The sequence below is a fragment of the Peromyscus leucopus genome, chromosome 4, assembly GCF_004664715.2.
Source record: "Peromyscus leucopus breed LL Stock chromosome 4, UCI_PerLeu_2.1, whole genome shotgun sequence".
Taxonomy (NCBI): domain Eukaryota; kingdom Metazoa; phylum Chordata; class Mammalia; order Rodentia; family Cricetidae; genus Peromyscus; species Peromyscus leucopus.
In genome coordinates this window covers 149,133,785-149,161,356 of record NC_051066.1, presented here as the reverse complement: position 1 = coordinate 149,161,356, position 27,572 = coordinate 149,133,785, and the positions used below count along the sequence as shown (strand labels likewise).

The 27,572-nt window shown below is 50.8% G+C and overlaps 1 protein-coding gene across 1 annotated transcript in view; it reads right to left on the bottom strand.

The window, feature by feature from the left end:
* Eya2 (EYA transcriptional coactivator and phosphatase 2) overlaps positions 1 to 27,572 on the bottom strand; it is a 168,238-nt gene that overhangs the window by 56,152 nt on the left and 84,514 nt on the right. The window contains exons 6-7 of the mRNA XM_028868502.2: positions 4,282 to 4,349; positions 1,370 to 1,547 (exon numbers count right to left, since the gene is read on the bottom strand). Coding sequence (XP_028724335.1) covers positions 1,370 to 1,547; positions 4,282 to 4,349 — 246 coding nt within the window. The remainder of the gene's footprint in view (positions 1 to 1,369; positions 1,548 to 4,281; positions 4,350 to 27,572) is intronic.

Below are 27,572 nucleotides of genomic sequence, written 5' to 3'. Positions count from 1 at the left end.
TCTATTGGTTCTGGTAGGGCTGCAGGACGCACATGTGACTAAGCTGGCCAATGAGAGCGCTCCAGGGCTCTGCAGAAGTGTCTAGAAGGGAGAGGCATTGCTTTGTGGTGGTTGGTGTAGCAGGCAGGATGAAGTCCTGAGATCGGAGGCCAAGGCTCAGCAATTTGTCAGAACACCCCTGAAGCTGTGCTTACCCCTGACACTAGTTATACCTGCCTAGCAAGTCTTCCTTCCTTCCTTCCTTCCTTCCTTCCTTCCTTCCTTCCTTCCTTCCTTCCTTTCTTCCTTTCTTTCTTTTTCTTTCTTTCCTTCCTTCCTTCCTTCCTTCCTTCCTTCCTTCCTTCCTTCCTTCCTTCCTTCCTTCCTTCCTTCCTGTCTTCTGGAGCCTAAGTCCTGTGCAATACAAGGGTTCCCTAAAACTGTGGTGCCTCAGAGATAAATGTGCCTCAGGGCTGTGTAAGTGGTCTAGAAAGCTGAGGCCTGTGAGCCACAGCAGCCAAACCTCCTCAGAGATTGGATTCCAGAGGGCCTCTGGCTTGCTGCCAGGCAGATTTATCTTATTATTTAGTTTGTGTGTGTGCAGTGCCTGCAGAGTCCAGAAGATGGCGTCAGATCTCCTGGGACTGGGATTACAGGCAGTTGTGAGGCACCCAAGGTGGGTGCTGAGAACAAGCCCGGCCCTCTGCAGGAGCAGCAAGTGCCCTTCACAGCCCAGCCATCGCTCCAGCTCCCCCACCCCCATCAGTCCTGCCCGCTGTGCGCTTTGGAAAACATCTCAATCATGCATGGCCAAAGAGTAGCTCGGCACAGAAGATGAAGCCCTGTGGACCTGGGTTCGAGGTCCAGCACCACGGTTACTAGTCAGTTACCTGTTACTGTGTGGAAACCCCTTTCTTGTGAGGATGGTGGCAACTTACTCCAATTTGCAAATGTATCTGTGTGACTATTTGATTCTGGTCTAAAAGATCAAATGGACAGCGTCCTGGGGCTGAAGAGATGGCTCAGTGGCTGAACGCACTTGTTGTTCTCACAGAGATGCTGGGTTCAGGTCCCAGCACACACGTGGCGCATCACAACCATCTGTAGCTCCAGTTTCACGCCAACAAGACATACATATATGCAAAAAATAAAAATAAATAAATCTTAAAAAAAAAAAACCCTCCAGAGCCCTTTATAGGTGTTCCAACTAAGGAGTGCCTGGAAAACAGCAGGTGCTTAATAAATGTATATTCCTGAGGGCAGAGAGGTGATGAGAGAGGACTATGCCAGTGTGCGCTTCTTTTGGACCACAGTTCACAGATCTCCTTCACACGGGCGCTCAGACCCTCAGACCACGGGCACAAATGACAGCAAAGTTGAGCAGACTTACCAGCCAGTGACTCAGAACTCTGGTTGGGGACATTGTGAGGAGCCTCCTGGAGGACATAGGTGGACGTGGAGAGGGGCGAGGAGCAGAGGCTGCTGGCGGGGACGTAGGGAGGGTTGTAGGATGGGCTGAAATACTGGGGGTACTGGTTCTGTGGGAAGCCGGGGTAGGCGGGGTAATCCTGGCAAGAGAAAAACAGACAAGGATTGAGTGAGGAGATGCTTTCTCTTCAGAGTAAACACCGACCATCCAGACCATTGCCATTTGGTTTCCCCATAAGCGGAATCTGACCCAAGAGCCAAGTGCAATCGTGCAGGCTGAAAGCAGAGGAGACGCAGGGGAAGGAGGGGTGGGCTGCAGCGTGGAAACGGGGGGCCCTGTGTTGGCCAGTCCCAGGGCAGGGTGACCCACACCGGGAAGACGGAGGTGGTGGGACTCCCCACTCACACACGGGGTGAGAGCTGCGATGTGGACACGTTGAGTCTAGCCATCTCTAAAACAGCTCCCGGGGCTGGGGGTGGGGATCGGGGATGGAGGGGGAACACCCTGACACTCCCTGCCTGCCCTACACACTGGTTGTAGAGAAAATCCCAAGTTCAAGGACTTGAGCGCTTGCAGATGGAGGTTGGTTGATGGCCCTAAAGAGCAGGAGTGTGGCCTCGACAGTCCCTCGGTCGATGCTGTGTCTCCTGCATGAGAACTTCGAAGACCTTGTGTGACCAATGAAGGGAACACAGGCAGGGGGTGGGGAACGTTTCAGGCACAATTCGGGGACCAAGTCACAAATGCAGCAGCCCCTACAACATCGAGGGTCCGGAATAGTCCTCATTAGGAAATGTCAGTCAGCCTGCGTCAGGTCCAACGGGTGGCTCTGCCCAGCCCCAGCCATCAGTTTCCCTCTGTTCAGAGTCACAATCATCAGCCTCATCACCTCTCCCACCGCTACCACCGTCACCATAACTACCACCACCACCACCACCACCACCACCACCACCAATACCATCTCCATCATCGTAACCACAAGACCACAGTAACTACCACCACTACCATGATTACCATCACCACCACCACCATCACCATCCTCACCATTCCCACCATCACCATCTCTATCATATTTACCATCACCCTATCCCCACTACCATGATCACCATCACCATAACTACCACCATCACCACTACCATCTCTATCATCATAACCACAAGACCACAGTAACTACCGCCACTACTACCATTACCATCACCACCCTCACCACCACCATAACCATCACCACTATCTCCATCATATTCACCATCACCCTATCACCACTACCATGATCACCATCACCACCACCACCACCACCACCACCACTACCATCTCCATCATCATAACCACAAGACCACAGTAACTACCACCAGTACCATGATTACCACCACCACCACCACCACCATTATCATTACCATCAGTGATCACCATCAGCGAGTTCCCACAAGGAGCTCAGAAAGTTCTATGCCCTGGGACCCAGCTCATATCTGCTAAGTCAGCATTTCTGGGGAGTCTGAATTTGTGACAGGGTCTTAGAGTGAAATGGACAGATACCTAGACTTAAAAATTGCTCCTTGCACTTCCATATGTTAGAAACACATGGACTTTTGGTTTTGAAAGAATTTCAGATTTACAGGAAGTATATAAAAGAGGATCCTTTAGCAAGTTCCCCTAAAAGTCCTGGAGATCTGAAATCCTCGAGCATGCTGGCAGAGCTACACACTCCACCTCCAGAAGGCTAATTTCTTTCTTTCTTTCTTTTTAAAAATGATTTATTTATTCTTATTTTATGTGCCTTGGTGTTTTGCCTGCATGTATGTCTGTGTGAAGGCATTGGGTCCCCTGGAACTGGATTTACAAACAGTTGTAAGCTGCCATATGGGTGCTGGGAATCAAACTAGGGGTCTTCTGAAAGAGCAGCCAGTGCTTTATTTATTTATTTATTTATTTATTTATTATGTATACAGAAGTGGGCACCAGATCTCATTACAGATGGTTGTGAGCCACCATGTGGTTGCTGGGAATTGAACTCAGGACCACTGGAAGAACAGTCAGTGCTCTTAACCTCTGAGCCATCTCTCCAGCCCGCAGCTGGTGCTCTTAACCATTGAGCCATCTCTGCAGCCCCTGGAGGCTAATTCTTTAAAAAAATTTATATGTATGTGTGTGTGTGTCCGTATGGGTGTATGCCACACGCATGCAGGTGCCCACAGAGACCAGAAGAAGGTGCCAGGTCCCCTAGAGCTGTAGTTACAGGCAGCTGTGAGCCGCCTGGGGTGAGTACTGAGAACCAAACTCCAGTCTTCCACTATTCCTAACCACTGAGCCATCTCTCCAGCCCCTAGATAATTTTTTCTTTAGGCTGTCTAAGACAAGGTCTCATGTAGCTCAGGCTGGCCTTGAACACACTACATAGCTGAGGATGACCCTGAACGCCTGGTCTTCCCTCATGCCTCACCCTCCTGATTGCTGGATGACAGGTTTGCACCACCACATGCAGCTCTTTTCTAGACTGATTCTTCACGGACTCCAGGGAAACCCAGGGATTATACAGTGCGTCCCATGGAGAAATGCTGAAGCCCCCATTGGAGGCAGAGGGAGCAGGATGTGTTGTCCAGAGAAAGCACACACCCTGCGCTCACAGCCCACGTTCAAGAACTCCTAGATGCTTCGGGCTCAGGTAAGATCGGACCTGACATCTTGGGGATCTTGTCATTTTATTTCTAGTGGTCTTTTGTACACTATGACCCCTGGAATCCCCAGACCCAGGCAGGGCTAAGAGGCCATGTTTCCGGTGGGGACTGTGTGTGTGAGGTGGCTCTGTTGTGCACCTTGAGTTAAGGGGAACATTGAAAGAAAGAACCGAGAAGAGAATTGGCAGGCGCCATGTCTACCTGGTGCATGCTCCCAAATCCGGCCGTGTTGGTCAGTCCGTTGGTGCCTTGGTAGAGCCCTGAGGTGCCTGCAGAAGGACAGGACAGGTTAGGACCCAGGGCCTGGGGCAGGGAGGGCAGAACCTGTGACCTGGAGCCGAGTCTCCCTGGCCCCGTTTCTTAAGTGAATGAGGAAAAGAATGCGTTTGGAAGGATTAAGAAGAGCAGTAAGGGTGACCCTGCACACCACGGTGTCAGCCCAGCCTACTGTGGTTTCTGGAGCGTTGTTTTATTCTAGTGCACGGTGTCAGGCTCGGTGGTGAGTGCTTTTACCTGCTGAGCCATCGTGGTGACCCTGGTAACTTTTTTTTTTTGGTTGTTTGTTTTTTTGTTTTTTTTCGAGACAGGGATTCTCTGTGTAGCCCTGGCTGTCCTGGGACTCAATTCGTAGACCAGGCTGGCCTCGAACTCACAGAGATCCACCTGCTTCTGCCTCCCCAGTGCTGGGATTATGCTCAGCCCCAAACTATTTTTTCTAAACTGTGGTAAAAATTATGGAACATAATACCACTTTATCCAGCTTAAAGTGTACAATAAGGGGCATTAAATGCATTTATATTGTGTGTCACCATCACGACATCCATCTCTAAGACTTTTCTAGAACATTCTAGAAAACCTCCAGAATCTTGTAAAATTGGAACCCTGTATGCATTAGAGAAACGCCTTGTGGCACAGCCCTTGGCAACTGCCATTCTGTTTGCCTGTATGGATCCAGCTGGTTCAGGAATCTCAAGGAAGTAGAATCCTGCAGTATTTGTCTTTTTGTGATGACCTCTCCCTTCCTCCTCATGTCAGACTTGAGAAGGCACAATCACCACCCTCATTTTCTCTGTGGAGGAGTGCAGGCCGAGGACTGTGGCCTGTGCAGGGTCACAGGGCTGACAGGCTGTGCACCTGGGAAAATCTTTATGCACTCCCCACTTCAAGCAAACAGATCCTGTGGTGTGGGGTACACCAACCCGAACCCTTGGGGCCAGCAGAGGCCAGAGTGGTGCAACATTCTCCAAGCTGTTTCACAAAAAAGCTGCCAGCCCAGATAGCTCCGTCCAGAGACCCTGTCCTTCAGGCATGCAGGGGAAAGAGGCATCCACAAGCCGCGGAGAACTCCAGATCTATTCTAGAAGTTCTACCCCAAGAACCAGAATGGGGGAGGGGCGAGTCAAGGGGAAGGAAGGGACAGATAGTGACGGAAGGAAGGAAGGGCGGAAGGAAGGGCGGAAGGAAGGAAGGAAGGAAGGAAGGAAGGAAGGAAGGGAGAAAGGAAGGGAGGAAGGAAGGAAGGAAGGGAATCAAATTGTGGCGGGCTGAAGTGATTTCCGGTGGCCCTCTCCCAGGTTCTGAGAGCCACTGAGCACACAGTGGGTCCTCTGTTAATCTGCTGCCAGCTGCTAGCAACTACTCAACAAACGGGTTTCCTAACTGTGTGAAATGTGCGCTTCCCAAGTCAAGTCTGTCCCATAGACCCTACTCTGGTCTCAGACCAACGCCAGGAAAGAGGAGCTTCTAATATGGTTAACAAAAGTCAGGGTTAAAACTTGAAGGGAGGAGCAGGCAGATCTCTGTGAGTTCAAGGCCAGCCTGGTCTAGAAACCGAGTTCCAGGACAGCCACAGTTATACAATACAATGAAACCCTGTCTCGAAACAAACAAACAAACAAACAAACAAACAACCCCCCCCTCCAAAAAAAGCCTTGAAGTGAGGAACACTGAGGAGGTAGATGAGAGCTAGGCTCTGGGAAGGGTAACCAGGCCAGCACCCTCAAGTCTGCCTGGCTCCCATGGAGGCCCCTTGCAAGGCCCTCTGAGGAGCCATACACAAGGCATCATTCCCTTTTCCCATAGTAAACTTTAGGTGGAGTTGTATCTAATACAACATGGCAGCAGACTGAATTGTGGGTAAGTACAGTTCTAAGAAAGCTTCAGCCTATTCCATGAAGGAGACCACCCAAGACCAACCCAGAGGAGGGGCATCATGGCACACCCCAGACCAGACACTGGAGGTAGCCCCCGGCCTCTGCCATAGGCTCTGCCCACCCTTCATGAGGGTAAGCTAGCTTTCTGATTCTGTTTTCTCACCTGCAGCAACAACTATGCCTACCTGCTCTCTTCCCATGCCCGCCTGGTGTGAGCTCTGTTCTAAGGCATGCAGGAGGTATCTCACTGCTCTAACACTTCCATCAGCTGCCTCCCCAGGACCTTGGGGACTCAGAGAAAACCTGAATGGTGACTAGGGAAAGGGTGGGGTCAGAGAAGGCTTCATCAGGACCGAGGTCCAAAGGAGGAAGAGGAAGTAGCTGGACAAAGAGAGCCAGAGGCAGGGATGGGACCCCACTGGACCTCTCTCCTGATTTCCATACACAGAGGGTCCTTAATCGTAAAGGGCCCAGACCCTGTCCATCCCAGTGTGACCCACTGGGATCCCACTCTGTCCTCAGGCAGAAGATGGCCTGGGTGGAAAGTCTAGGCTAGCCCATTGCACTCAAGGTCATCTCTTTGGTCCTGGTTACCACAGTGAGCCTACCCGTCCCAGGACAATCCTGGCTGTGGTATTCCCTTCCCCCTGCTCTTCTGTGTGAAATTAAGGAAAGGTGATTTGACAAAGGGTGCCCATAACCAATCCCTGGTTCTTTCTCAAAACAGCTTTTTGTTTATCTTTATTTTGTGATTCCGGGTCATCTTAAGAATAGATAGCTGAGGAGAGAAGAGATATCAGCTGACCCAGCAGGGAATCCCTCCTGGGCCAGAGAGGACCCCCGAGAGATGGGGTATAAAATCTGGGCCACAGTGCCTGGGGCCTGGGGAGGTTTCACAGCCTCACCTTGGTGGCGGGATGCTAGGCACAGACATCGCTGGCTGGGGTAATGCATGGCGAGGGCAGGAGGCTGGCAGTGGCTGGTCCTGCTGCCGCCCTCTCCACTGTCCCCACCCTCTCTGAGACAGAATGCTCTAAGCTGGATGATTAGAATAAGCTCTGCAATCCCCAGCCTCTTTTGGGGCTAGATGGGGGGACATGACAGGGTCTAGACAAGGGAGAGATGGGATGGGCAAATGCAGCGTCCTGGTTGTGCTCCCACACGGCAGGCAGGGCCACTCGTCTGTTGGAGTGCGGCCATCTTAGGTCACTGGGCTGAACCACAGGCCGAGGGAGTTGAGGCCTGGTTGCCACACTTTGCACTGTGTGTGTGTGTGTGTGTGTGTGTGTGTGTGTGTGTGTGTGTGTGTGTGCATGGAGGCCAGAGGTGGTCATCAAGTGTCTCCCTCAGTCACTCTCCTCCTTAGTCTGAGGCAGGGTTTTTCACTGAACCTGGGGCTTTAAACTGACTAGGCATCAAGTCCAGGAATCTCCTCTCTCAGCTCCCCAGGCACTGGGGTTACAAGCATGTGCTGCCATGCATGGCTTTTCGTAGAGATGCTAGAGGTGAACTCAGGTCTGCAGGCTTGGAGGGCCTGCACCTTTGCTGCCCTGCACTGAGGCACTAATGGGGCGCTAGTGAGGTGCTAAAAAGACCATTGATTCTGTGGCCCTTCTTTCTTTCTTTCTTTCTTTCTTTCTTTCTTTCTTTCTTTCTTTCTTTCTTTCTTATTTATTTATTGGTCCTTCTTTCTTATCTCACCCCACTTTTCACTTATTTATTTCCTCTCAGTTCACATCCTGGGCAGTGACTGTGGGGTGTACGAAACTGTTTCACTCTGTGTTTTTACCTTTGTTTTTTTTTCTATTACTATAAGGAAACACAGGAGGCAGGTTAACTCTACAAAGAAAAGAGGTTTGATTAAAATCTTAGGTCAAAGTGCAAGATCAGGCCGCCAGATGAATGAGGAAGGCCCTTTTGACAGATGTCATCATAGCTGAGGGTGTGTGTGTGTGTGTGTGTGTGTGTGTGTGTGTGTGTGTGTGTAAATGAAAGATTACATCACCAGGCAGAGAACTGCGTGGCCGATGCTTGCTCTTCTATGACTCTCTTATAGCTAGTTAATCCAGGATCCCATGAGAACCACCTTCTGAGGGCAGAGTTCCCATGACCTAATGACCTCCCAACATCAGCTTCAGGAGATCCTCTGGGGACAAACTACACCCAGCCACAGAGGCACATGTTCCTGCTAGTACAGGGCACACACAGGTACTCGGGTAACAGGTGTCAGGTCTGTGAGGTCTGCTGTGTAACTCATCTCCCAGGTTTTACATGCCATCAAATGGCTCTGACCTCAATGCTGAGAGCATCATCTATGCCCTGGCAGTGGCCTGGTCCTCCGCTGTGTGTCCTCCTCCTACTGGTCCTGACTGCCTAGGAGGGCACAGGTGTGAAGTCCCTAACAAGGCTGCTGTGTGGGTCCTCACACTCTTCCCCTATGGGCCTGGATGCCTTGGAGGAGATCAGGGAGGGCTGCCTGGTGTAGGGGTGCTTGCATTATTCTCTGTACCTGCCCCCACCCCCAGCATTCAGCACAGAACTGCTGGCCAGTTTTTGCTGTTCTGATATGAGTGTCATGATTCATGTTTCTCTGGTGGCTCGTGACTCTAAGTGTCCCTTCCAGGGCCTGTTGCCCTCTGGATTTCTTCTTTTTAATGAGATGGCGACGGTTGCTATGGAAACTCCTCCTCTCTTTCCAGGGCTGAGCCCAGCTTCCCCTTAACCCCAGCCCTTCAGGGTCCTTCAATGACTGACATTAATAGTGTGAGATAAATAAGGATGGAGTAACACTGGGGGCCACCACGGAGGACTGTAGATGTCCCCTCTGGGCTGGCCATCACGCACAGGGGACCCGTGTGGCCCTGTCACAGCTCTGCATGGCAGGTTGGGAGGTGGCTCACCCCAGGTCAGTGTGAGCCAGCTGCTGAACCACTCGACATAGATCACCTCTTGCTGCAGTTCTTTGGGGCCAGTCCAAAGTGACCTAGCTGTCACCCACATACGGGACATCTGTGTTGGGCTTTGTGAAGACAGCCTTGTGGAATAACTCTGGGCAGAACCCCGCATCCATGCTGCCTAATCCCTTTTCCCAAAGCAGAGGGGTCCACTGGTCAGGGCCACAGGACAGTCAGGAGCCTCAGTCTGACTGGAGGAGAATTAGAGTGCAAAGGCTGATGGTCAGCGAGATGGCTCAGTGTGTAAGGGTGTCTGCTGCCAAGTCCGAGAGCCTGAGTTTGATCCTCAGACCCACATGGTGGAAAAGAGAAAACTGACTCCTACAAATTGTCCTCTGACCTCCACAAGCACGCAAAAAAAAAAAAAAAAAAAAAAAAAAAAAAAAAAAAAAAAAACATAACAATACATTTAAAAGGCATATTTAATGATGCAAAGTCTGAAACCCTTCTAGCCTGAGTGACTGGTATCTGGAATGTATCTAGGGGTAATAGGAACAGAACTGGGTGGAGGGGAATGGGGGACTTGTGTAGAGGAAATCAAGGAGGAGGGGGAGCCCCAGAAATCCCACCCATGGGTCCTAGACACTGACTACAGTCCAGAAAGCCATAGACTTTCTTAGGCCGTTTCCCGTTTGTGTGTGTGCTTGAAAGTTTATATTTTTAAGTTTGCTAAAGATGCTTGTGTATTTTCCAAATACACAGGCAGCTTTTGGAGGTTCACATACATGTCTCAGGACATTTCTATTAGGTAGGCAAATTACATTGAATTAAAAAAAGTGGGTCTTTGTAAAAGATCTTGACAGAGAGCTTTTATAAACAGCAGGAGTGTTCGCTTCTGTCTACAGGGTTTAAGATGTTGACTCTCCGTATCATAATGGCCTCCATCATGGCTTTTCCAAGTCTAAACTTTTGTAGCCAAAAGCCAATAGCCAGTGTATCCCAAATGTAAGCACCCAGTGTCCTAAAATTTGGAGACAGAGAACAGCTTTGGAAGTGTGCTTACTCCTAACACATTTTAAACTGTCTTGTTCAACTTCACTGGAAGCTGGGACACGGCGGCGGGGGTGGGGGGGACATGGACAGAATCCTAACCTGACTAGGAAAACCCTGCTAGTTCTGACTGTGTAAGTCAGGTGCCATAGTTAAATGTAAGGATCCAGGTGACTGAATGCCACAAAAACTGGGCCTTACATCTAGTCCTTCAGATAAAAAAAAAAAAAATCCACTTCTTGTCTATTCCCAGAAGGCAAAGCTTTGAAGGCCAAGGACTGGCTGCCTGGTCCTGCCCCCACCTCAAGCCTTCCACAGCCTTCCTTCATTTTCCCCACCTCCAAACACACACAGGTCAAATCTGTGGTGCCTTTAGCAAGAGCTAAACACGGAGTGGTCAGACCCCAGTGCTTGGAAGAGGGCGGAAGACAGGAGGGAACCCATATTAATTATGATTTTCCCTGGTGTCTGTAGATCTTTCTAACCCCCAGCTTCCCGTCTGTAAAATGGGCTAAGGGTTTCCCATTTGTTTGGTGTCTGACAAGGATTCTAGGAAACCAGAGCCATCTAGACTAGGCCATCAACAACTAGCGAGGACTTTCATTTTTTTATGCACTTGGCAGGCTAAGGAGGAGAAGGATCATGATGAGTTGGAGGCTAGCCTGAGCTACATAGTGATAGGGTCAAACAGCAGAGAGCAAGTGAGTCCAGAACCCAGGCTGAGTTCTGGGCTCTGAGACCAACAGGGATGTGGGGAAAGGGAGATATCAGGATTCCAGCCTTCATGCTGTGCGGGGTGTGTGTGTGTGTGTGTGTGTGTGTGTGTGTGTGTGTGTGAATGTGGTGATTGAGCAAGAATGGCCCCATAGGCTCATATAGTTGAAGGCTTGGTCATCAGGGAGTGGCACTATTTGAGAGGGATTAGGAGGTGTGGCCTTGTTGGAGGAAGTGTGTCACTGCGGGTGGGATTTGAGGTTTCAGAAGCCCAGGCCAGGCCCAGTGTCTCTCTCTTTCTGCTGCCTGCGGATCCAGATGTAGAGCTTTCAGCTACCTCTCCAGCACCATGACTACCTGCGTGCCACCATGCCTTCTGCCATGACCAGAATGGATTAAACCTCTGAAACTGTAAGCCAGCCCCAATTAAGTGCTTTCCTTTATAAGAGTTGCTGTGGTCATGGTGTCTCTTCACGGCAATCGAGCTGTAAGACATTGAGGGAGGTGGGAATTGGGTTCAATCAGATCCACTACTGAATGTCACAAAGGCCTTATTCACTGGTCCTGTGAGGCATATTTATCCGGCTGGGAAACAATCTTGAGTCCTCAGAGGTGACCCTGTCACGGGGGCTCTCACACAGGCTGGCATACTGTGGGAAGGAAGGGAGGGCAGAGGATCCAGGATGCTGCCGAGCAGAAAGCCACCCTATGTCCTGCCACACGCCCTGGTGAGAGAAGGCCCAGGCCCAGTGCCAGCGGAGAGGGCGCGGCTGCAGAGCGGCCAGGCTGCTCCCAACCCGTGGGACAGGGCCTGGGTGTTTGAGCTTCAGCTGAAAGTTCCTTAGAGACACTTGAGCCCTCCACTGGAGACCCCTTTTCAAGCAAGCATTTTACATAAAATCACAGGTTTATGGGAAACAGTCCTACAGATCAGCAGTGTACAATCAAATTATAAAGAGGCTTATTTTATTTTATTTTTCTTTGTTCAAGAGAGGATTTCTCCGTGTAGTTTTGGTATGTATCCTGGATGTCACTCTGTAGACCGGGCTGGCCTCGAACTCACAGAGATCTGCCTGGCTCTGCCTCCCAAGTGCTAGGATTAAAGGCGTGCACCTCTGCCGCCTGGCCAGAGGCTTACTTTAAAGCTGATCTCCATTATGCTTGTAAGTTTACTGGGAATCCCAGAGGAATCTCAAAGTGAATGGGTGAATGAATGAGATGCGCTGTTTATCTGATGCTGAGGGATGCTGGTCGGGGACAAGAAAAGCCGTTGTCCCTTGTCAGCGCTCTGACCCAGAGCAGCAGAAAATGGCCACAGTTCTGTAGTAGACTGCTATTTTAAGGTGTGTTACTTTTGCTCATGTTGCATTTGTTTAACTCTGTGAAGCTGTGTTACTGTGCCTGTGTAAAACACCTGATGGGCTAATAAAGAGCTGAATGGCCAATAGTGAGGTAGGAGAAAGGATAGGTGGGGCTGGCAGGCAGAGGGAATATATAGAGGGAGAAATCTGGGAGGAAGAAGTAGCCAGAGAAGGAGGAGGACTCCAGGGGCCAGCAGCCACCCAGCTACACAGCAAGCCCTGGAGTAAGAGTAAGATTTACAGAAGTGAGAGAACGGGAAAAGCCCAGAGGCAGAAGGTAGCCGGGATAAGTTAAGGAAAGCTGGTTAGGAACTAAGCCAAGCTAAGGCTGGGCATTCATAATTAAAAGTAAGTCTCCATGTGTGATTTATTTGGGAGTGCGTGGCAGGCTCCACAAAAGAGTAAAATACCAATGACAAGGCAGTTCTGTAATATGGGATAGCCTCAGATCCGAGTCACAGTGTGCCAGGCGGTGCTCACTGGCCTTGCGTGGCAGGATGGTGTGCACAGTGTGTGTTCAGATCCAGGCTGCCATGAAACATGGGCAAGTGCTGCCAGGAACACCTGGGATCACTGCATGATAGATTTTGAGTTAATTTCTGGTCAGTGTGTGTCCACAAGGTCCAGGCCAGCCTGGGCTGCAGGGAACATCCTGTCAGATATTCTACTTCTTCATGCCACCCACGGTAGACTTCACACGGTTTTTCCACAGCAGGGGACTGCCCGTATTAGTTTTGGGGTGTTTGGGGACGCAAGCCCTGAACCCAAGGACAACATGACAGTTCAGGTCTGCAGAACGTACTTTCATAACCCCCTGGCTTCCTGTGCTCAGCCAACAGGGGACAATCTGACAGGAACCAGGGTGACACCTCAGGGCAAACAGAGGCCAACATCTGGTTTGTGAAAGAGTAGCTATCCCCTAAGCAACAATACAGTCTCTGGGCTAACACCTCCTGGCAGTAAAGACAAAATTCTCCAAATTGGTTCTTTTCAAAGAAGGTCAAGGCGCTGTGGAATGACCTCACTGGCGACCTGGGGACGCCTCTGAGATCACACAGGCTGTGCCTGTTGCTGTCAGAGCCAGACTCTCATAAAACACTGTGTGCAGCTGGGTCCTCTTGCACATCCCAGCTCAGCCCTCACAAAGCTGCCTGCTCTGGGTTTCCAGGCAGGAGAAAAGACACCCCAATGACCCACACACTCTGAGGGCTCCTCAGTGTCCCCCAGGAAGAGGTGGAGGTCATTTAGGCGAGGACCACAGCTCCCCATGCTGTCTCTGCCTTCAGATCAAAGCCTCAAGCCCCAGGGTCCTCCAAGCTATAACTCACTGATCGCCTGAAAACCTCACATCGCCATCAGAGGGTGACGGTCGGTCAGAGCAGCTGCAGGCTTGACTTTTATCTCAGCGGGGTTTATTTCCGCCTCTCCTGTCACCACCTCCTGTCCTCATAGGTGAGATGATCCCAAAGTCTCTGAATGGGGTGTTGCTCCTCCACTCTGCTGTCCCGGGGTACGGTGGGGGTGTTTTAAACCTTTGTGACCTTGGAGCTTCTAACTTTCAGAGCTTTGAGGTCCTTGCCAGACTGTGTCCACCCATGTATCCTATACACATTCTGGGTTTTTCTACACAGGGTGCACACTAGGCCAAGGGTGGAGGGGTCGCTCAAGGCTCCTAGTAGCAGTCAGGAGACATGTCAGGGTTACACTGTTCTAAACAAAAGTGCCACCTCCCTGGCGTGATTTCCACGCCCCAAATGAGCTGACACAGTTTCCGTGGGGAGGACCAGGCACACCTGAAGGACAGGTCAGTCACTGGACACTTCAGCTATGTCCATCAAGCATGTCAGTGTGTCGGGGAATGTGGCTCCGTTGAGAGAGTGCTTCTCTAGCACTCACAATGCCCTGGGCTCAGTCTCCACTACCACGCCAACTGGGAGTGGTGGTATGCCTGGGTATGTAGACAGGAGGATCCCAAGTTCAAGGTCATTCTCAGCTGTGTAGTGACTTTGAGGCCAGCCTAGACATGAGCCCTGTCTCAAAAAACACAGACAACAGCAAAAAGATCACACCTGTGCCTGGCTCTCGTCTTGGTCCTCCTGGCTCCTGACTCTATCTGGACTGAGCTGTGGTGTGTGCCATACTGAGTGCCACAGGCCAGTGTCTGACTGGGATGGCCTGGGAGGAGGGGCTCTGAGGAGCTGGCTGGTCAGAAAGGTTCAGGCTTTATGAATGAGGTTTGTGCCCTCGGAAAGAGACATCAATCCCGGTGTCCCGTGGGACACTCACAGAAGACGGTCACCTATGAACTAGGGGCTGGTCCCCTTCTGCCCATCATGCTAGGAGCAAGAAAGAAGTCACCAGCTGTGACATTCTGTGACCGCTGCCCTGGAGGGCTGAGAGGCAGCCAGGATGAGGGGTGGACCAGCAGGTGAAGGAATTGAGGTCTCTGACTCAGTCACCCCCCAGATGGTTACAAGACAGAGACCTAGCACTGTCCCAGGGAACAGCACTAATTACAGTGCTGTGGTGTTCGTTACAGCAGCTGGATGCTCTGTTACTGCTCCTAATGGCCTGTCCCCGGGAATGTCACTCACAGCGGGGATGGGTGTCCATGGTCACTGGGTTTGCTGAGCACAAGGACAAAGAGGCTGCAGGCAGGGGCTCCTCCCAGGGGCAAATCCTCAGGGACACCATGCTCCAGCTACTCTGGACTTCTGGGAGAGCTTTTCTAGACAGGCAGAGGGAGGTCTCCATCAGGCCTGTGACTGGGTGTGAACATTAATCACCACACCTTTGCTGGGCACAGCTGTGCAGATGTGCAGACATGAGGGCAAGTGGCCAGGTGCCAATAAAACTTTATTTGTGGACCTGAATACTGGAATTTCCTATCATTTTTCATGCTAGGAAGTATCATCATTAAAAAAAAAAAAATCTCTCAGCCATTTGGATGTTGTTACCTTATGAGCCACATATTCAGAGGACAGACAGGTGGCAGCTAGCTTGTGTCTAGTTTAGGGCAGAAAGGGAACGCTCTTTACAGGGATAGGTTCTTTAAACTTCAGCAGTGCGGTGGTCTGGAGAGATGGCTCCGTGGTTAAGAGCATGGGCTGCTCTTCCAGAGGACCTGGGTTTGATTCCCAGATCCTACGTGGTGGGTCACAACCATCATTAACTCTAGCTCCAGGGGATCAAATGCCCTTTTCTGACCTCTAGGGGCACCAGGCATGCTTGCAGTGCACAGAGCATACATGTCGGCAAAACACGCTCCCACATACACACATAAAACGGTAAAACAGTCTTAAGAAATAACAAACTTGGGCCCTGAGAACACAGTACTCTCTCCTCCTCTTTCTCTCTCTTCCTTCTCCTTTGCCAGGCACTGAGCCCAGGACCTCATCCACCTTCTGCCAGTGAGATGCACCCCCCCCCCAGCCCTTCATGACTGCTTTGTTGTGTGTCTTGTTTCTAGAAGTTTCCGTCCTCCTTTTTAAGGGGCTGGTAGGAGACAGTGCCGCCTAGGGCACTCCTCCAGGGGTGGAGAGGAGCCGTAAACTTAGTGAAAGGTGGGGAGGGGCAGAGAAGTTCAATGGGCAGTGAAATGCGGATGGCCCTGAGTTCATTCACAGGGCTTCTCTGGGCCCACTAGCCTCTCAGCCCTCCCCCATCTCTGCTTTTCTGAGACTCTGTTGGCATCTGAAACACTATTTTTATTAAATAAACAAACAAACTATATATATATATATATATATATATATATATATATATATATATATTTAAAAGGAGACTGCAGCGATGATTCAGTGAATGAAGTGCTTGCACAGGAGGACCTGAGTTTCGATTCCCAGGACCAGTGTAGAAGCCAGGCAGGAGGTTCTATGCCTGTTGTTGCAGCATATTTGAGGCAGAGACCGGAGGAGGCTCTGCAGAGCTCATCAGCCAGCCAGCCTAGCCAAATCGATGAGTTCCAGGCTCAGGGAGAGATGCCTGTCTTAAAAAACCCAAGTGGACAGTGACCGAAGAAGACGTCTACTGCCGATCTTTGGCTTCCACACATGTGTTCACCCGCATGTGAACACGGACATGTACCGAGCAAATCAAAAGAGGCTCACCATGGGCCTCCGCCTGTTGGATGGGAGTGAGCACCGGAGGGCAGGGCCGTGCTGACCTGTTTTGTCATAGCTGCAGTGGCTCTCAGTGTTTGCTGGGTGACAGCTGTGGTCATCAGAGAGCAACACCTCCCCCCCCCCCCACACACACACCAGTCCCTGCTGCTGGAGCCTGCGACTGCAGGGCTTATGTGGTAAGGGGAACTAAGACGGCACGGAGGTTGTCGTCCGCCGACCTTCAAGTAGGCAGTTCTCCTGGATTGTCCGGGTGGGCTGCAGGGGGTCACAGGGGCCTTTAAAGTGGCAGAAGAAGGCCGAAGAGCGAGAGACACGGCCAACAGGAGAGCACAGCAAGCCAGACTTGCCCTGCTGACCTGTTATGCACAGAGAGGGGACCCAAGACTAGGCTCAGAGCCCTGTAGGCCACAGCCAACGCTCATCTGAGGCGAAGCCCCCAGGGAAATGGCACTGCTTTGAGCTGAGCCCCGGTCTGTGTTTAATTCCTGTCTCTTTGGGTCCTCAGTGTGGGCCTGGTGAAGGAGACCACCGGTCACCTGCGTCTCACAGTGTGGAGACCGAGGCCCTGAGAATGGAGGCCGCTGCTCAGCTGAAGGGAAGTTAGGTGGGCTCAGAGGCTCCGTACTGACCCCCCAAACTTGCTTACCTGGGTGTCATGAGATCCTGGATGTAAAACTACAGAACCCACTAGAAGGGAATCACTATAGAACTATTGATTCAGGTTTGAGCCAAGTTGTCCTACAGAGAGGGTCACAGGTAAAACCACACTCCTGTCTGTGTTGACCAAAACACCTTCCTACAGCGTGAGTCTACTGGAAAACGTTATTCCAGACTCTTGTCAAAGAGCATCTCTTGGGCAGTGGTGGCACATGACTTTAATCTCAGCACTCAGGAGGCAGAGGCAGGTGGATCTCTGTGAGTTTGAGGTCAGCCTGGCCTACAGAGCGAGTTCAAGGACATCTAGAGCTACACAGAGAAAGCCTGCCTCAAAAAACAAAAACAAAAACAAACAAACAAACACACAAAAAGCACCTCTTGGCCTGAGGAGATGACTCAGTTAGTACATGCTGTGTAAACAGGACTGGTGTTCAGTTCTCCAGACCTACAGAGAGAGAGAGAGAGAGAGAGAGAGAGAGAGAGAGAGAGAGAGAGAGAGAGAGAGAGAGAGAGAGAGAACCAGAGAGACAGAGACACACACAGAGACAGAGACACACAGAGACAGAGACACACAGAGACAGAGAAAACCAAGTACAGAGGCTCCTGTTTACAATCTTACAATCACAACACTTAGGGAGGGATCGTAAACCAGAAGGATCGCTGAGGCTCACTGAACAGTTGATCTAGACTAATCTGTGCGTGCCAGGTCAGTTAGAATCCCTGTCTCAAAGGAGGTATACAGCATTCCTTGGGATGAGGCTGTCCTCCGACCAATGTGCATGTGCATCCCCAGTCGGGGTTGGCTGTGTTCATTCAGTGTGTGCCACTAAACTGGCCATCAATGGGTGGTGGCGTCATCCAAGTGGTGACAGATAAATGTTAAATAGATGCCTAGCATCAGGGCATACCACGAACTGCAGTGGCCTCAGGGCTAACATAAGAGAGGAGGACAGAGGTGCACACTGCAGGGATGTTTATTATGAACTTTTCCCCCGGGGGGGAGGAGCAGTGGTGGCTGGAAGGGGCTGGTTTAAAAACAATAAAGTCAATTCGCTACGGTCTGCTTGGATGTTTGGAGATCTTTGAAAGAGATACTGTGTGGCCTCCGGAGGGGTTGGCTGGGACCCACTCTATTTATCCTGTAAGGAGGGCATCCTGACCTTCGCTGGCTACCATGGCCTCTCAGCCTGAACTTGCCAGGATGGACAGCAGGGCTACTACTGCCTGAGACCGAGACAAATGCTGGCCAGCTGCTGCTGGCCTCGGCAGCCTCTGAAGCCCCTCTTGCCTAGGTGGTTTCAATTTCTGCAAAGACTGGGCGTCTCAGGGGCACAGCCCAAGACTCTTAGCCTGTTGCTGCTCAGCAAGAAAACACCAGAGGAGGATGTTGGGGGTTGACTTGTGTCCCCTGAGAAGACAGAGTCACGTCCTAACCCTGGTACCCATGAATGTGATTTCATTTGGAAGTGGCCTTTGCAGAAGCTGTGAAGTTAAATAAGGCCACGGGGATTAGGGTGTGCTGTAAGAACAGGAAAACTGGGTGCTGACCCTCAGGAAGGGTGCTTGGGGTGACAGAGGCAGAGATGAGCCGGCATGAAATGTCTGCAGGGTCAAAGACACTGGAAGCTGCCAGAGACCAGGGACAGACAGGGGCAAATGTAGACACCTCCACTGTAGACGCTTGGCTGCCAGGAGAACAGAGGTGGTGAACTCACATTCTCTTAGCCACAGCTACAATCCTTCCCTGCAGTAGATACAGTGGCCATGGATGCATACCATTCTTCATTGTTTCATATAATTCTCGTGGGGACAGGACCATGGATACAAGGATGACACAGGCTCTGAAAGGCAAAACCTGGTCCCTGGAGAGTTGAGTCACTCCCCACTCCACCCCCCTCCCCGTTGAGGATGGCCCTCTCCAGCCCCTCCCTTCAGGTCTGTGAAGGGAAGACACTGAGTCAGATTCCTGAGTCCCAACATGTCCCTAGGACCCCCACAATGTCACCATATTCTCAAATCTATACCATTTAATCTTACTTCACATTTCTTTGTGTCAATTTCAAATGGACTCACACTTCCATAAAGCTTATCATCATAAGCTATCATAAAGCTCTAACATCATCATGGTGTTTACTCACAGACAAAGGAGAAAATTTAACCTCGACACAGAGTCAGCACCATTTGTCCTCAATAATACACACAGAGAAAGAAGAAATGTAAGGAAAACAAATGTTTTCAGTCCTAGCTAAATACTGTTGCTTGCTGACAAACCTGGGTTTGTCTCTGTTTTGTTAAAAACAACTATTTGCAGGAGTTTAACAGATGTTGGAAACATACTAATTCCCAGCAGGGATTTCTAGTCTCACTTTCTGACAGTCAGAAAAATCAGGAGAGACTAGACATGGCTTGGCTTTTTCACCATGGGAACTAGTGATGGCCACTTGTCACTTTCACCTCCCAGGCAAATGGATCAGTCAGGCAGTGACAGTGAGCTGTGATAACAAACATCCCCAGGAATCAGTTAGGACAGGGGATGGTGAGCTACAATAACAAACATCCCCAGGAATCAGTTAGGACAGGGGATGGTGAGCTACAGTAATAAACATCCCCAGGAATCAGTTAGGATGGGATGGTGAGCTACAGTAACAAACATCCCCAGGAATCAGTTAGGATGGGATGGTGAGCTACAGTAACAAACATCCCCAGAAATCAGTTAGGACAGGGGATGGTGAGCTACAGTAACAAACATCCCCAGGAGTCAGGACAGGGAATGGTGAGCTACAGTAACAAACATCCCTTGAGTGTCAGTGGCTCATACACAACATACACATGGACTTATTTCTCATGGTTGATATCCATTGGGGGCTGGCAGAGGGCTCTGTTCTTTAACTTGTTTTATTTTATTTTATTTTTTTTTTCTGTTCTTTAACTTGTGGACATCAACCAAGAGAATGTCCCCTGGTCTGAACACTGTCAGAGGGAAGGAAGGGTCCTATCTAGCCTTGAATGCTCTGGCCTAGAGTGACCTGGTTACCGCCACTCTACCTTCACTAAACCACTGGCCAGCTGCCTATCCCCATACACCGCTCGTGTACGCGGCCAGGAATGTACTCCTGCCTCTGGGTCATTTGGTGTGACTCAGGGTGGGGGGCAGCACTGGAGGCAGCTATGGTTGCTTTCCAGACCTGGCTGACATACTGTAGACATTGGGAGCTGGCACACTCGGGCTTGGCACCTGTTTGTACAGATAAAAACCCAGGCTTTGTTTCCCTGTGGTCCAGGTCGAGCTGGGCTGCTTCAGTGTCTTTCAGAGCCTGAGACGTTTCCTAGTGGGACTTTTCTAGAAAGGGTTTACTGACATCTGCTCCGGGCGACTATGGCAATTCTAGAATTGCACAGCTGTGGCCCTGCTGTCTTCAGGGGGCCTCTGCACCTGTTTCTTGATCTTCTGTCCCCTGTCCAGAGGATCATAAGTACTCCCAGCACTGGAGTCCTCATACAAAGAAAACGAAGCCCCAGAATTCCTCAGACTCCTGCCTGGTTGGTGCTCAGGAAGTGACAATGGGTAGCACGCAAGGCTGCCGGAATTTTATAGCTTCCAGCTTCTTTCCTGTTTGTAACAGTTCATCAAGGGAGGGACTACTGTCCTTACTGACAGAGTAGAGGCTAGAGGCATGGGAAGATAACAAAGTGTACACACACACACACACACACACACACACACACACACACACACACACACACACAGAGTCCAGCGCCCCCATTTTACACTGACATTCCAGCATTTCCCAGTGGGAAGGTGTGTTCTCTTGATCTGTTCTATGCTGGGCAGGTACCAGAACCTGGATCCTGCTGCCTCTTTCAGAACCCGCCTAGACCACTTGCCCATCTTTTCCAACGTGTAGCACTGCCTCTCTGAGGACTTAGCAACACTGGCAGGTCACCCGACACTGAGTGTGAGCAGCTGGGACCTCAGTGAAGCAAGTCCCAAGCACCTGGGCAAGAGGACAGGCCCCTCCCCCGGTCCCTGAGGTGGGGCTCCCTTCTGGGTTTCTCATCCTGTTTTGGTCACAGGGGCCAAAGTGTGATGAGGCCAGGAGAGCAGCCTGGTATGGACTCAGATGTCAGCAGCAGGTCCTGGCTGTGGCTGTCCGGGCTTTGCAGCCCTTCTAAATGGCCAGATCCAGCGGCTATAGTTCATGGTAGCAGCAGAGATGTGGCTGGGAGGGATCTCTGGGTATCACAAAGGGACATGCACACCCACACACCCCCACACACACTCACATATGCATGAATGCACCCAGACACATGCCTGAGGTTACAGGATGAGCAACAGAGACAGAAGGGTGCTGCACCAACCCAAATTTCAGCAGAGGAGAAATTTCTGGAGCAGAAAAAACAGAGACTGTGGGCTGAGGAGGAGGTTAAAAAAATAGTTGATGTGATAAAAACTGTCACATCAGTGGGAAACCATGGGTGAAGGGGAGGCGGGGAAAATAGGCGTATGCCAACAGTGTCCACAGCAGCTTCAGCTGAGCGAGCACTGGCTGCATCCCAGAGCTGTCCTCAGCCCCAGCCCACACGACCAGCACCCAGTCCACAGCGGAGGCTGCAGTGGACCAGTTCCTCAGAGAAGACCATCCAGTCTGAGTAAGAGGTGGGATCTGCCCGACTGTGTGTGCCAGCAAGTAACAGGACCTGTGTGCCATATGAGGTCTTGCTCTCTCTGCTCAGTACCCAGAAGCCAGACCAGAGACCAAGAAGGTGCTTGAGAATAGGCCACCGATGACCTCCAACACATCTATCCAATGGCAAAGATAAAAAAGGAGATGTGCCGGGTGGCGGCGGCGGTGGCGGCGGCACACGCCTTTAATCCCAGCACTCGGGAGGCAGAGGCAGGTGGATCTCTGTGAGTTCGAGGCCAGCCTGGTCTACCAAGTGAGTTCCAGGAAAGGCGCAAAGCTACACAAAGAAACCCTGTCTCGAAAAACCAAAAAAAAAAAAAAAAAAAAAAAAAAAAAAAAAAAAAAAAGAGATGCTCAGTAAGGTGGCATGTTTGAAAACAAATGGAATTGCACACACACACACACGCACAGAGTTCTAGAAAGGTTCATACTGATAACACATGTTTTAAAATAATTATCTGAGCAACTCCATGCAGTATGGAGAGCCAGGTGGATCTGTGTGGGAGGGTCAGGTCACCTGCATGGGGCACATGGGCCTGTCACACAGAACCTGGTGCTCTGAGGCCTGGGGACTCCTGGTGGGTTTCTCAGCTTAGAGTGAGCAGCTCTGTCTGGAGGTAGGTGGCTCTGGAGGTAGGTGGCTCTGGTTTCCCTTCGTGGCCTAAGTGCTTAGCAACAGCTAAAATGGATTTGTTCAAAGGGATCATTGGGCACCCCAGAGCCTGGCTTCAGTCGTGACCAGGGACAATTTCTGAGTGGAGGGGAAGTTTATAGTCTGCTCTCTGTCTGTCTGATTCTCAGTAACAGCTCGCCAGCCTGCCAGAGGCTATGTCTCCCATTCCTGGCTGCTGCACCTTAAGGATCCTGCTGGATTCCTGACCAGAAGGCTGACTGCCAGGCCCTGGACTCTCTGCTTCTTCTGGAAAGACCCACCATAGCAGAACCTGTGGCTTCCATGGGTCCCTTCCATCCCTCCACTCCCAGAATTATTGTGGACAGGAAAAGGACTCTGTCACCTTTCAACAGACTCTAGGTACAGACCTCAGTGCAGGTTCAGCTCTTATTTCTTCCAAACGTCCGAAACAAAAATGCTAACAAATAGGCTGGAGAGATGATGCTCAGCAGCTAAGGGCACTGGCTGCATTTTCACAGGAGTTGGGTTGCCAACATCCATGTCAGGGGGTTCACAACTACCTGTAACTCCAGCTCCAGGGAATCCAATGCCCTCTTTTGGTATCGCGCTCACACACACACACACACACACACACACACACACACACAAGCATCAAATAAAAAAATAAATTGATCTCCCACTGTCTCATCACCCCACAGTGGTCACCTGGTCTCTGACTTGCAAACTAGGTCACCTCCTCTGTCACCTCTTCTGTCTTACAACTTTGATGGCTTCCTGATGATCCAGGGGCTAGGTTCTACCAGGCCTGGCCTCACCTACCCTCTGACCCCTGGGCCCTGTCCCCTGGCCTCTCAGCCTCTGGACTCCTCTGTGATTTTCTGTACCCAGCACCACTGTCCCCTCTTGGACAACCCTTTTCCTCTCCTGGTTGTGTTCCCTGGAGCATGCATCACAACTGCAAAGTTCCCAGTCACTTGCTGGCTTCCCTACTGCTGTGCTCTGAACCCTGTACCCTCAGTTTGTATGTCGAGGCTCTGACCTCTAGGGTGACTGCATTTGTCAAGAGGGCCTCTAGGGAGGGACAGGGGTCAGCTGAAGTCACAAACATCATCAGGTCATAACCTGTGTCTTTATAAGAACGAGAGAGATCTTTTCCAAGCCTGTACAGAGGAGAGACCACGTAACTGCCTGGCACAGGGGTGGCTGATTCAAATCTGCAAGAGCTTTTGCAGCCATCAAAGACATCAGCCCCTGAGACTTCCAGAGTTCTGACCATGAGCAAGCAAGGTTCTGTTGTTTAAGCCACCCAGCCTGTGGCATTGAGTGACTGGATGAACAGTCAATGTCCCCTTCCTGGGACATGAAATCCACACAGCCTGGCTACCATCTCAGAGCTGCATGGCATGTATCCTGTCTGCTGCCTGGATACAGCATGGATACTGAATGGAGCCTGCACTTGGGCACATCTGCTAAATGAATGATGGACGGTTTTCCCCTGCATCACGCCCAGCTTTCCTCATACTTGCAGTTGCCGCTGTGGAAATGAGGGAGGCAGGGGCAGTACAGGACCCTGCAGGGGTGCTTGGAAGGCACTTTGATTGGCAATGCTATTTTGGGAGGCTTCACAACATTTAGGAGTGGGGTCTAGCTGGAGGAAGGGACAGGTCATCCCCAGAACCTGGCTCCAACCTGGCCTTCTACTTTATGGTCCTCCATGATGTGAACAGCCTCCACCGCACACTCCCACTGCCACAAACCCAGGTCCCCTTGGCATGGCTTTCCCGCCATGATGAGCTGAAACCATGAGTCAAAACGTATCTCCTCTTCCCTAATTGTTTCTTTCTGGTGTTGTGATCTGCCACATGAAAGTCACACTGCTGGTGACAGCCGTGCTGTCCAGGAGCCCAGGCTGCTGTCATGCTTTTGTCTCTTCATGGTGCATGGGACTGTTTCATAGAGTGTCAAAAGCATACCTTCTAAATTACTTCATTTTAAAAAATGTCATACTAAGAGCATTTTAATTGACTTAAAAATTATGTCTTCAAAATATGCATTAGCAGGGAGTGAATAGATGGTTCAGTTGGTAAAGTGCTTTCCAGACAAGCAGGATGTGTGGCACACTCTAGAAATCCTGGCGCTGGGGAATGAGGATGGATGATGCATTGCGCTTGCTGCCAGCTTAGTCTACCTAAATCAGAAAACCTCAGGCCAATGAGAGACCCTGTCTCAAAACAAACAAACAGACAAAAAACCAAAACAATAATAACAAAAAACCCAAGGTGGACAGCTCCCAAGGAAGGATGCCAGAGGTGGCCCACATGTATGCTCATGCATAGTCACACACAGATTACATAAGTTGGTTAAATGGCATACGAATTTTATTTCAAGATTACAAAGGACTTCTAAAATGTTTGTTATGAGAAGGGGCATTGGAAGTGACAGGGATAAGGGCCACCAATGTCTGGTTTAGGGTTCCAGGTGGCTCTCCGCTGGTATGCATGACCAATGCTTTTCTGTTCTCGGTACCAAGCATTGGGAGCGATTCCATCACCACCCATGGGGACAATGGGCCTTTGTGTCTGCTTGCTTTCCATATCACAAACAGACCTGCAGTAGCACCTCAGTCCTCAGTCCTGCCACTTTGCCTTAAGAACCCCTCTAAACAAGGCAGAAGAGAGCTATGGTGCCCCCCACAGAGCAATAGAAACTGTCCCTGGCACTCTGCTCTCCTCTTGCTCTGGCCTGGCTAGGAAACCCATCTTGGTGAGTCAGGCTGTCATAATGAGAAACCATAGATGGAGTGGGTGGCTTCTCTCTGTAAACTAGAGGTTGGGATTAGGAGGTCCAAGATTAGGGGGTCCAGGGGCCTGGTAAGGATGCTCTGCTGTCTACAGACAATCACCATCTCCACACATCCTTACCCAGATATTTCATGGTGAGCACTGCAGTAGATGAGAGAACATGAGTGCTATCTAGAAAGGACACCTGTCCCATCCCTAAAGCCCCAACGCAATGATCTCCTCCTACTGTAAATGCCGGCCCCCCCAGGCCTCTCTTTGGTTACCTCCCCTTAGGCTGAGCCCCTTAACACACACGCGTGGGAGGCCACAGCTCAGTTCATAGCAAATACAATGAGCTGCTCATCTCCCCCAGCATTAGCTGGGTCGAGAGCTGGCCTTTCTTTCTTTCTTTCTTTCTTTCTTTCTCTCTCTCTCTCTCTCTCTCTCTCTCTCTCTCTCTCTCTCTCTTTCTTTCTTTCTTAATGCTGAATGCCGTTTATTGAAGGAGGGAGGAGGTCTTGAATACAGGCTTACAGTACAATGGGAGAACCCTGGAGGGCAGAAGTCCGGAGTGCTGGCTTTTCTATTTCCCTTAGAAGCTGGGTGTGCTTGTGCTGGGGCATAGAAAGCACTCACTGCACACGGACCTGCACGGGTCCCAGAACCACACAGATGGGAGGCACACACAAGAGATCTCAATAAACGCATGGGCTAGGCCCAGCACACACAGCGATCAGCAAGACATCATGTCTCCAGCAAGGATGGCTAGGGCTGAAGTTAGAGGTTGATCACAGACTTCCATATGCAGGTTATGACATTCATGCACTCATTCTCACACACACAAACACATACACAGCTCATACACATGAAGACACGCACACAAAAGACAGAAGAGGAGGAGGAGGAGGAGGGAGCAGCAGCTGGGTCTGGAGTCACAGGACTGTAATTCTAGTTGTTTGGGAAGCTGAGGCAGGAGGATTGTGAATTTAAGGCCCTTAAATGAGATCTTGTCTCTGAATAAAAATTTGTTTTTAATGAAGGGCTGCAGGTAGAACCTAGTGGCAGAGCCCATGCTTAGATGCACGAGGCCCTGGGTTCAACTCTTGGTACCACAGACAAGAACCCACCTCTCTCAGAGCTGGTCTGAATTCTGTAGCCATGCTGACCATGATTAATCCCTTGACCTCCATATGTCCTAAATGTGGAAGATTCTAGCCAGATACAGGACAGAGGCAGGCCAACCTGTGAGGGTGGCCACCAGGGAGAGGTGGGGCTGAGATCAGAGTGACATGTGTTGGGACCTCAGAGCTTTGTGGTCAGCAGAGCTGCTGATTCACACCCGGAAACCCGCCCTGGGGCCAGCAGGGCTGGGCTGCCAAGCCTGGCTCCTGACCTGCCTGACCAAGGAAGATCAGGCTGACTTCATCTGCTCAGAACTGGCTGGGCCAGGGCAGCCTTCTGCCGCCACCGCCAAGGTGAAACAGAGCCTCATCCTCTTGGCCAGGATGGGGGGCATTGGACCCCAGCCCTTACTATGGCCACTTGCCATTGAGGTTCACCAGGAAAGGCTTTTCCGTCTGCCCGCACCCCCAGGTATCCTTCCTTGGCTTGTGATTTGCTACTTGTATTTCTGCCCCAAGGTCTTGTGGTTCTTAAGAAAATATGAACCCAGATTACAAGATGGGACAAGGAGGCCACCCTGGTGCTCACCTGTCTGCTTCCCAAGGGCGTCCCAAGATAGCACTAAAACCAGTTGCCAACACTAAACAAAGCAAAGGCAGCTGGCACTCAGACATGGCTCCTGGGCTGGGGATACAGCCCAGTCAGTACAACAACTTTCTGTACAAGTACGAAGGCCTGAGTTAGATCCCAGCACTGCCCATCCCCCCATCCCCCAAAAGCTGGGAGTGTGCCCATAGTGGCAGCACTGGAGGTGGAGACAGGGGGATGCCTAGGGCCCACTGGCCAGCCAGACTATCCAAACTGGCAGTTACACATTCAGTGAGGGACCCTGTCTCAAAAAATAAGGTGGAGAAGTTGATCTCTGATCTCCACATGTGTACATGCCCCCACCCCACAAGTACACATACATAACAAGTACACACACACACACACACACACACACACACACACACACACACGAAAACATCTTCGTTGATGGGACAGCGTCAAGTGTGCATTATGACAAGGGCAAGAGGCTCAGGACTGGCAAGAATAAGGTTCCTCAAAACACTGAGTGTGGCCAGATGAGGAGGAGAAGGAGCCCAGTGCGTATAACAGCATCCACACCTTTGAAGCTGGCAGCATTCAATTCAATTACACTTCCCTGTGGGACGTCCACTCCTGGCCATGACTGATGCTCAGGGAGCATTTGTCCTTCCGGCTGACAGAATTTGAAATGGCCATTTTCCCAGGCATTGGGCATCAGGCCATCAGGGCA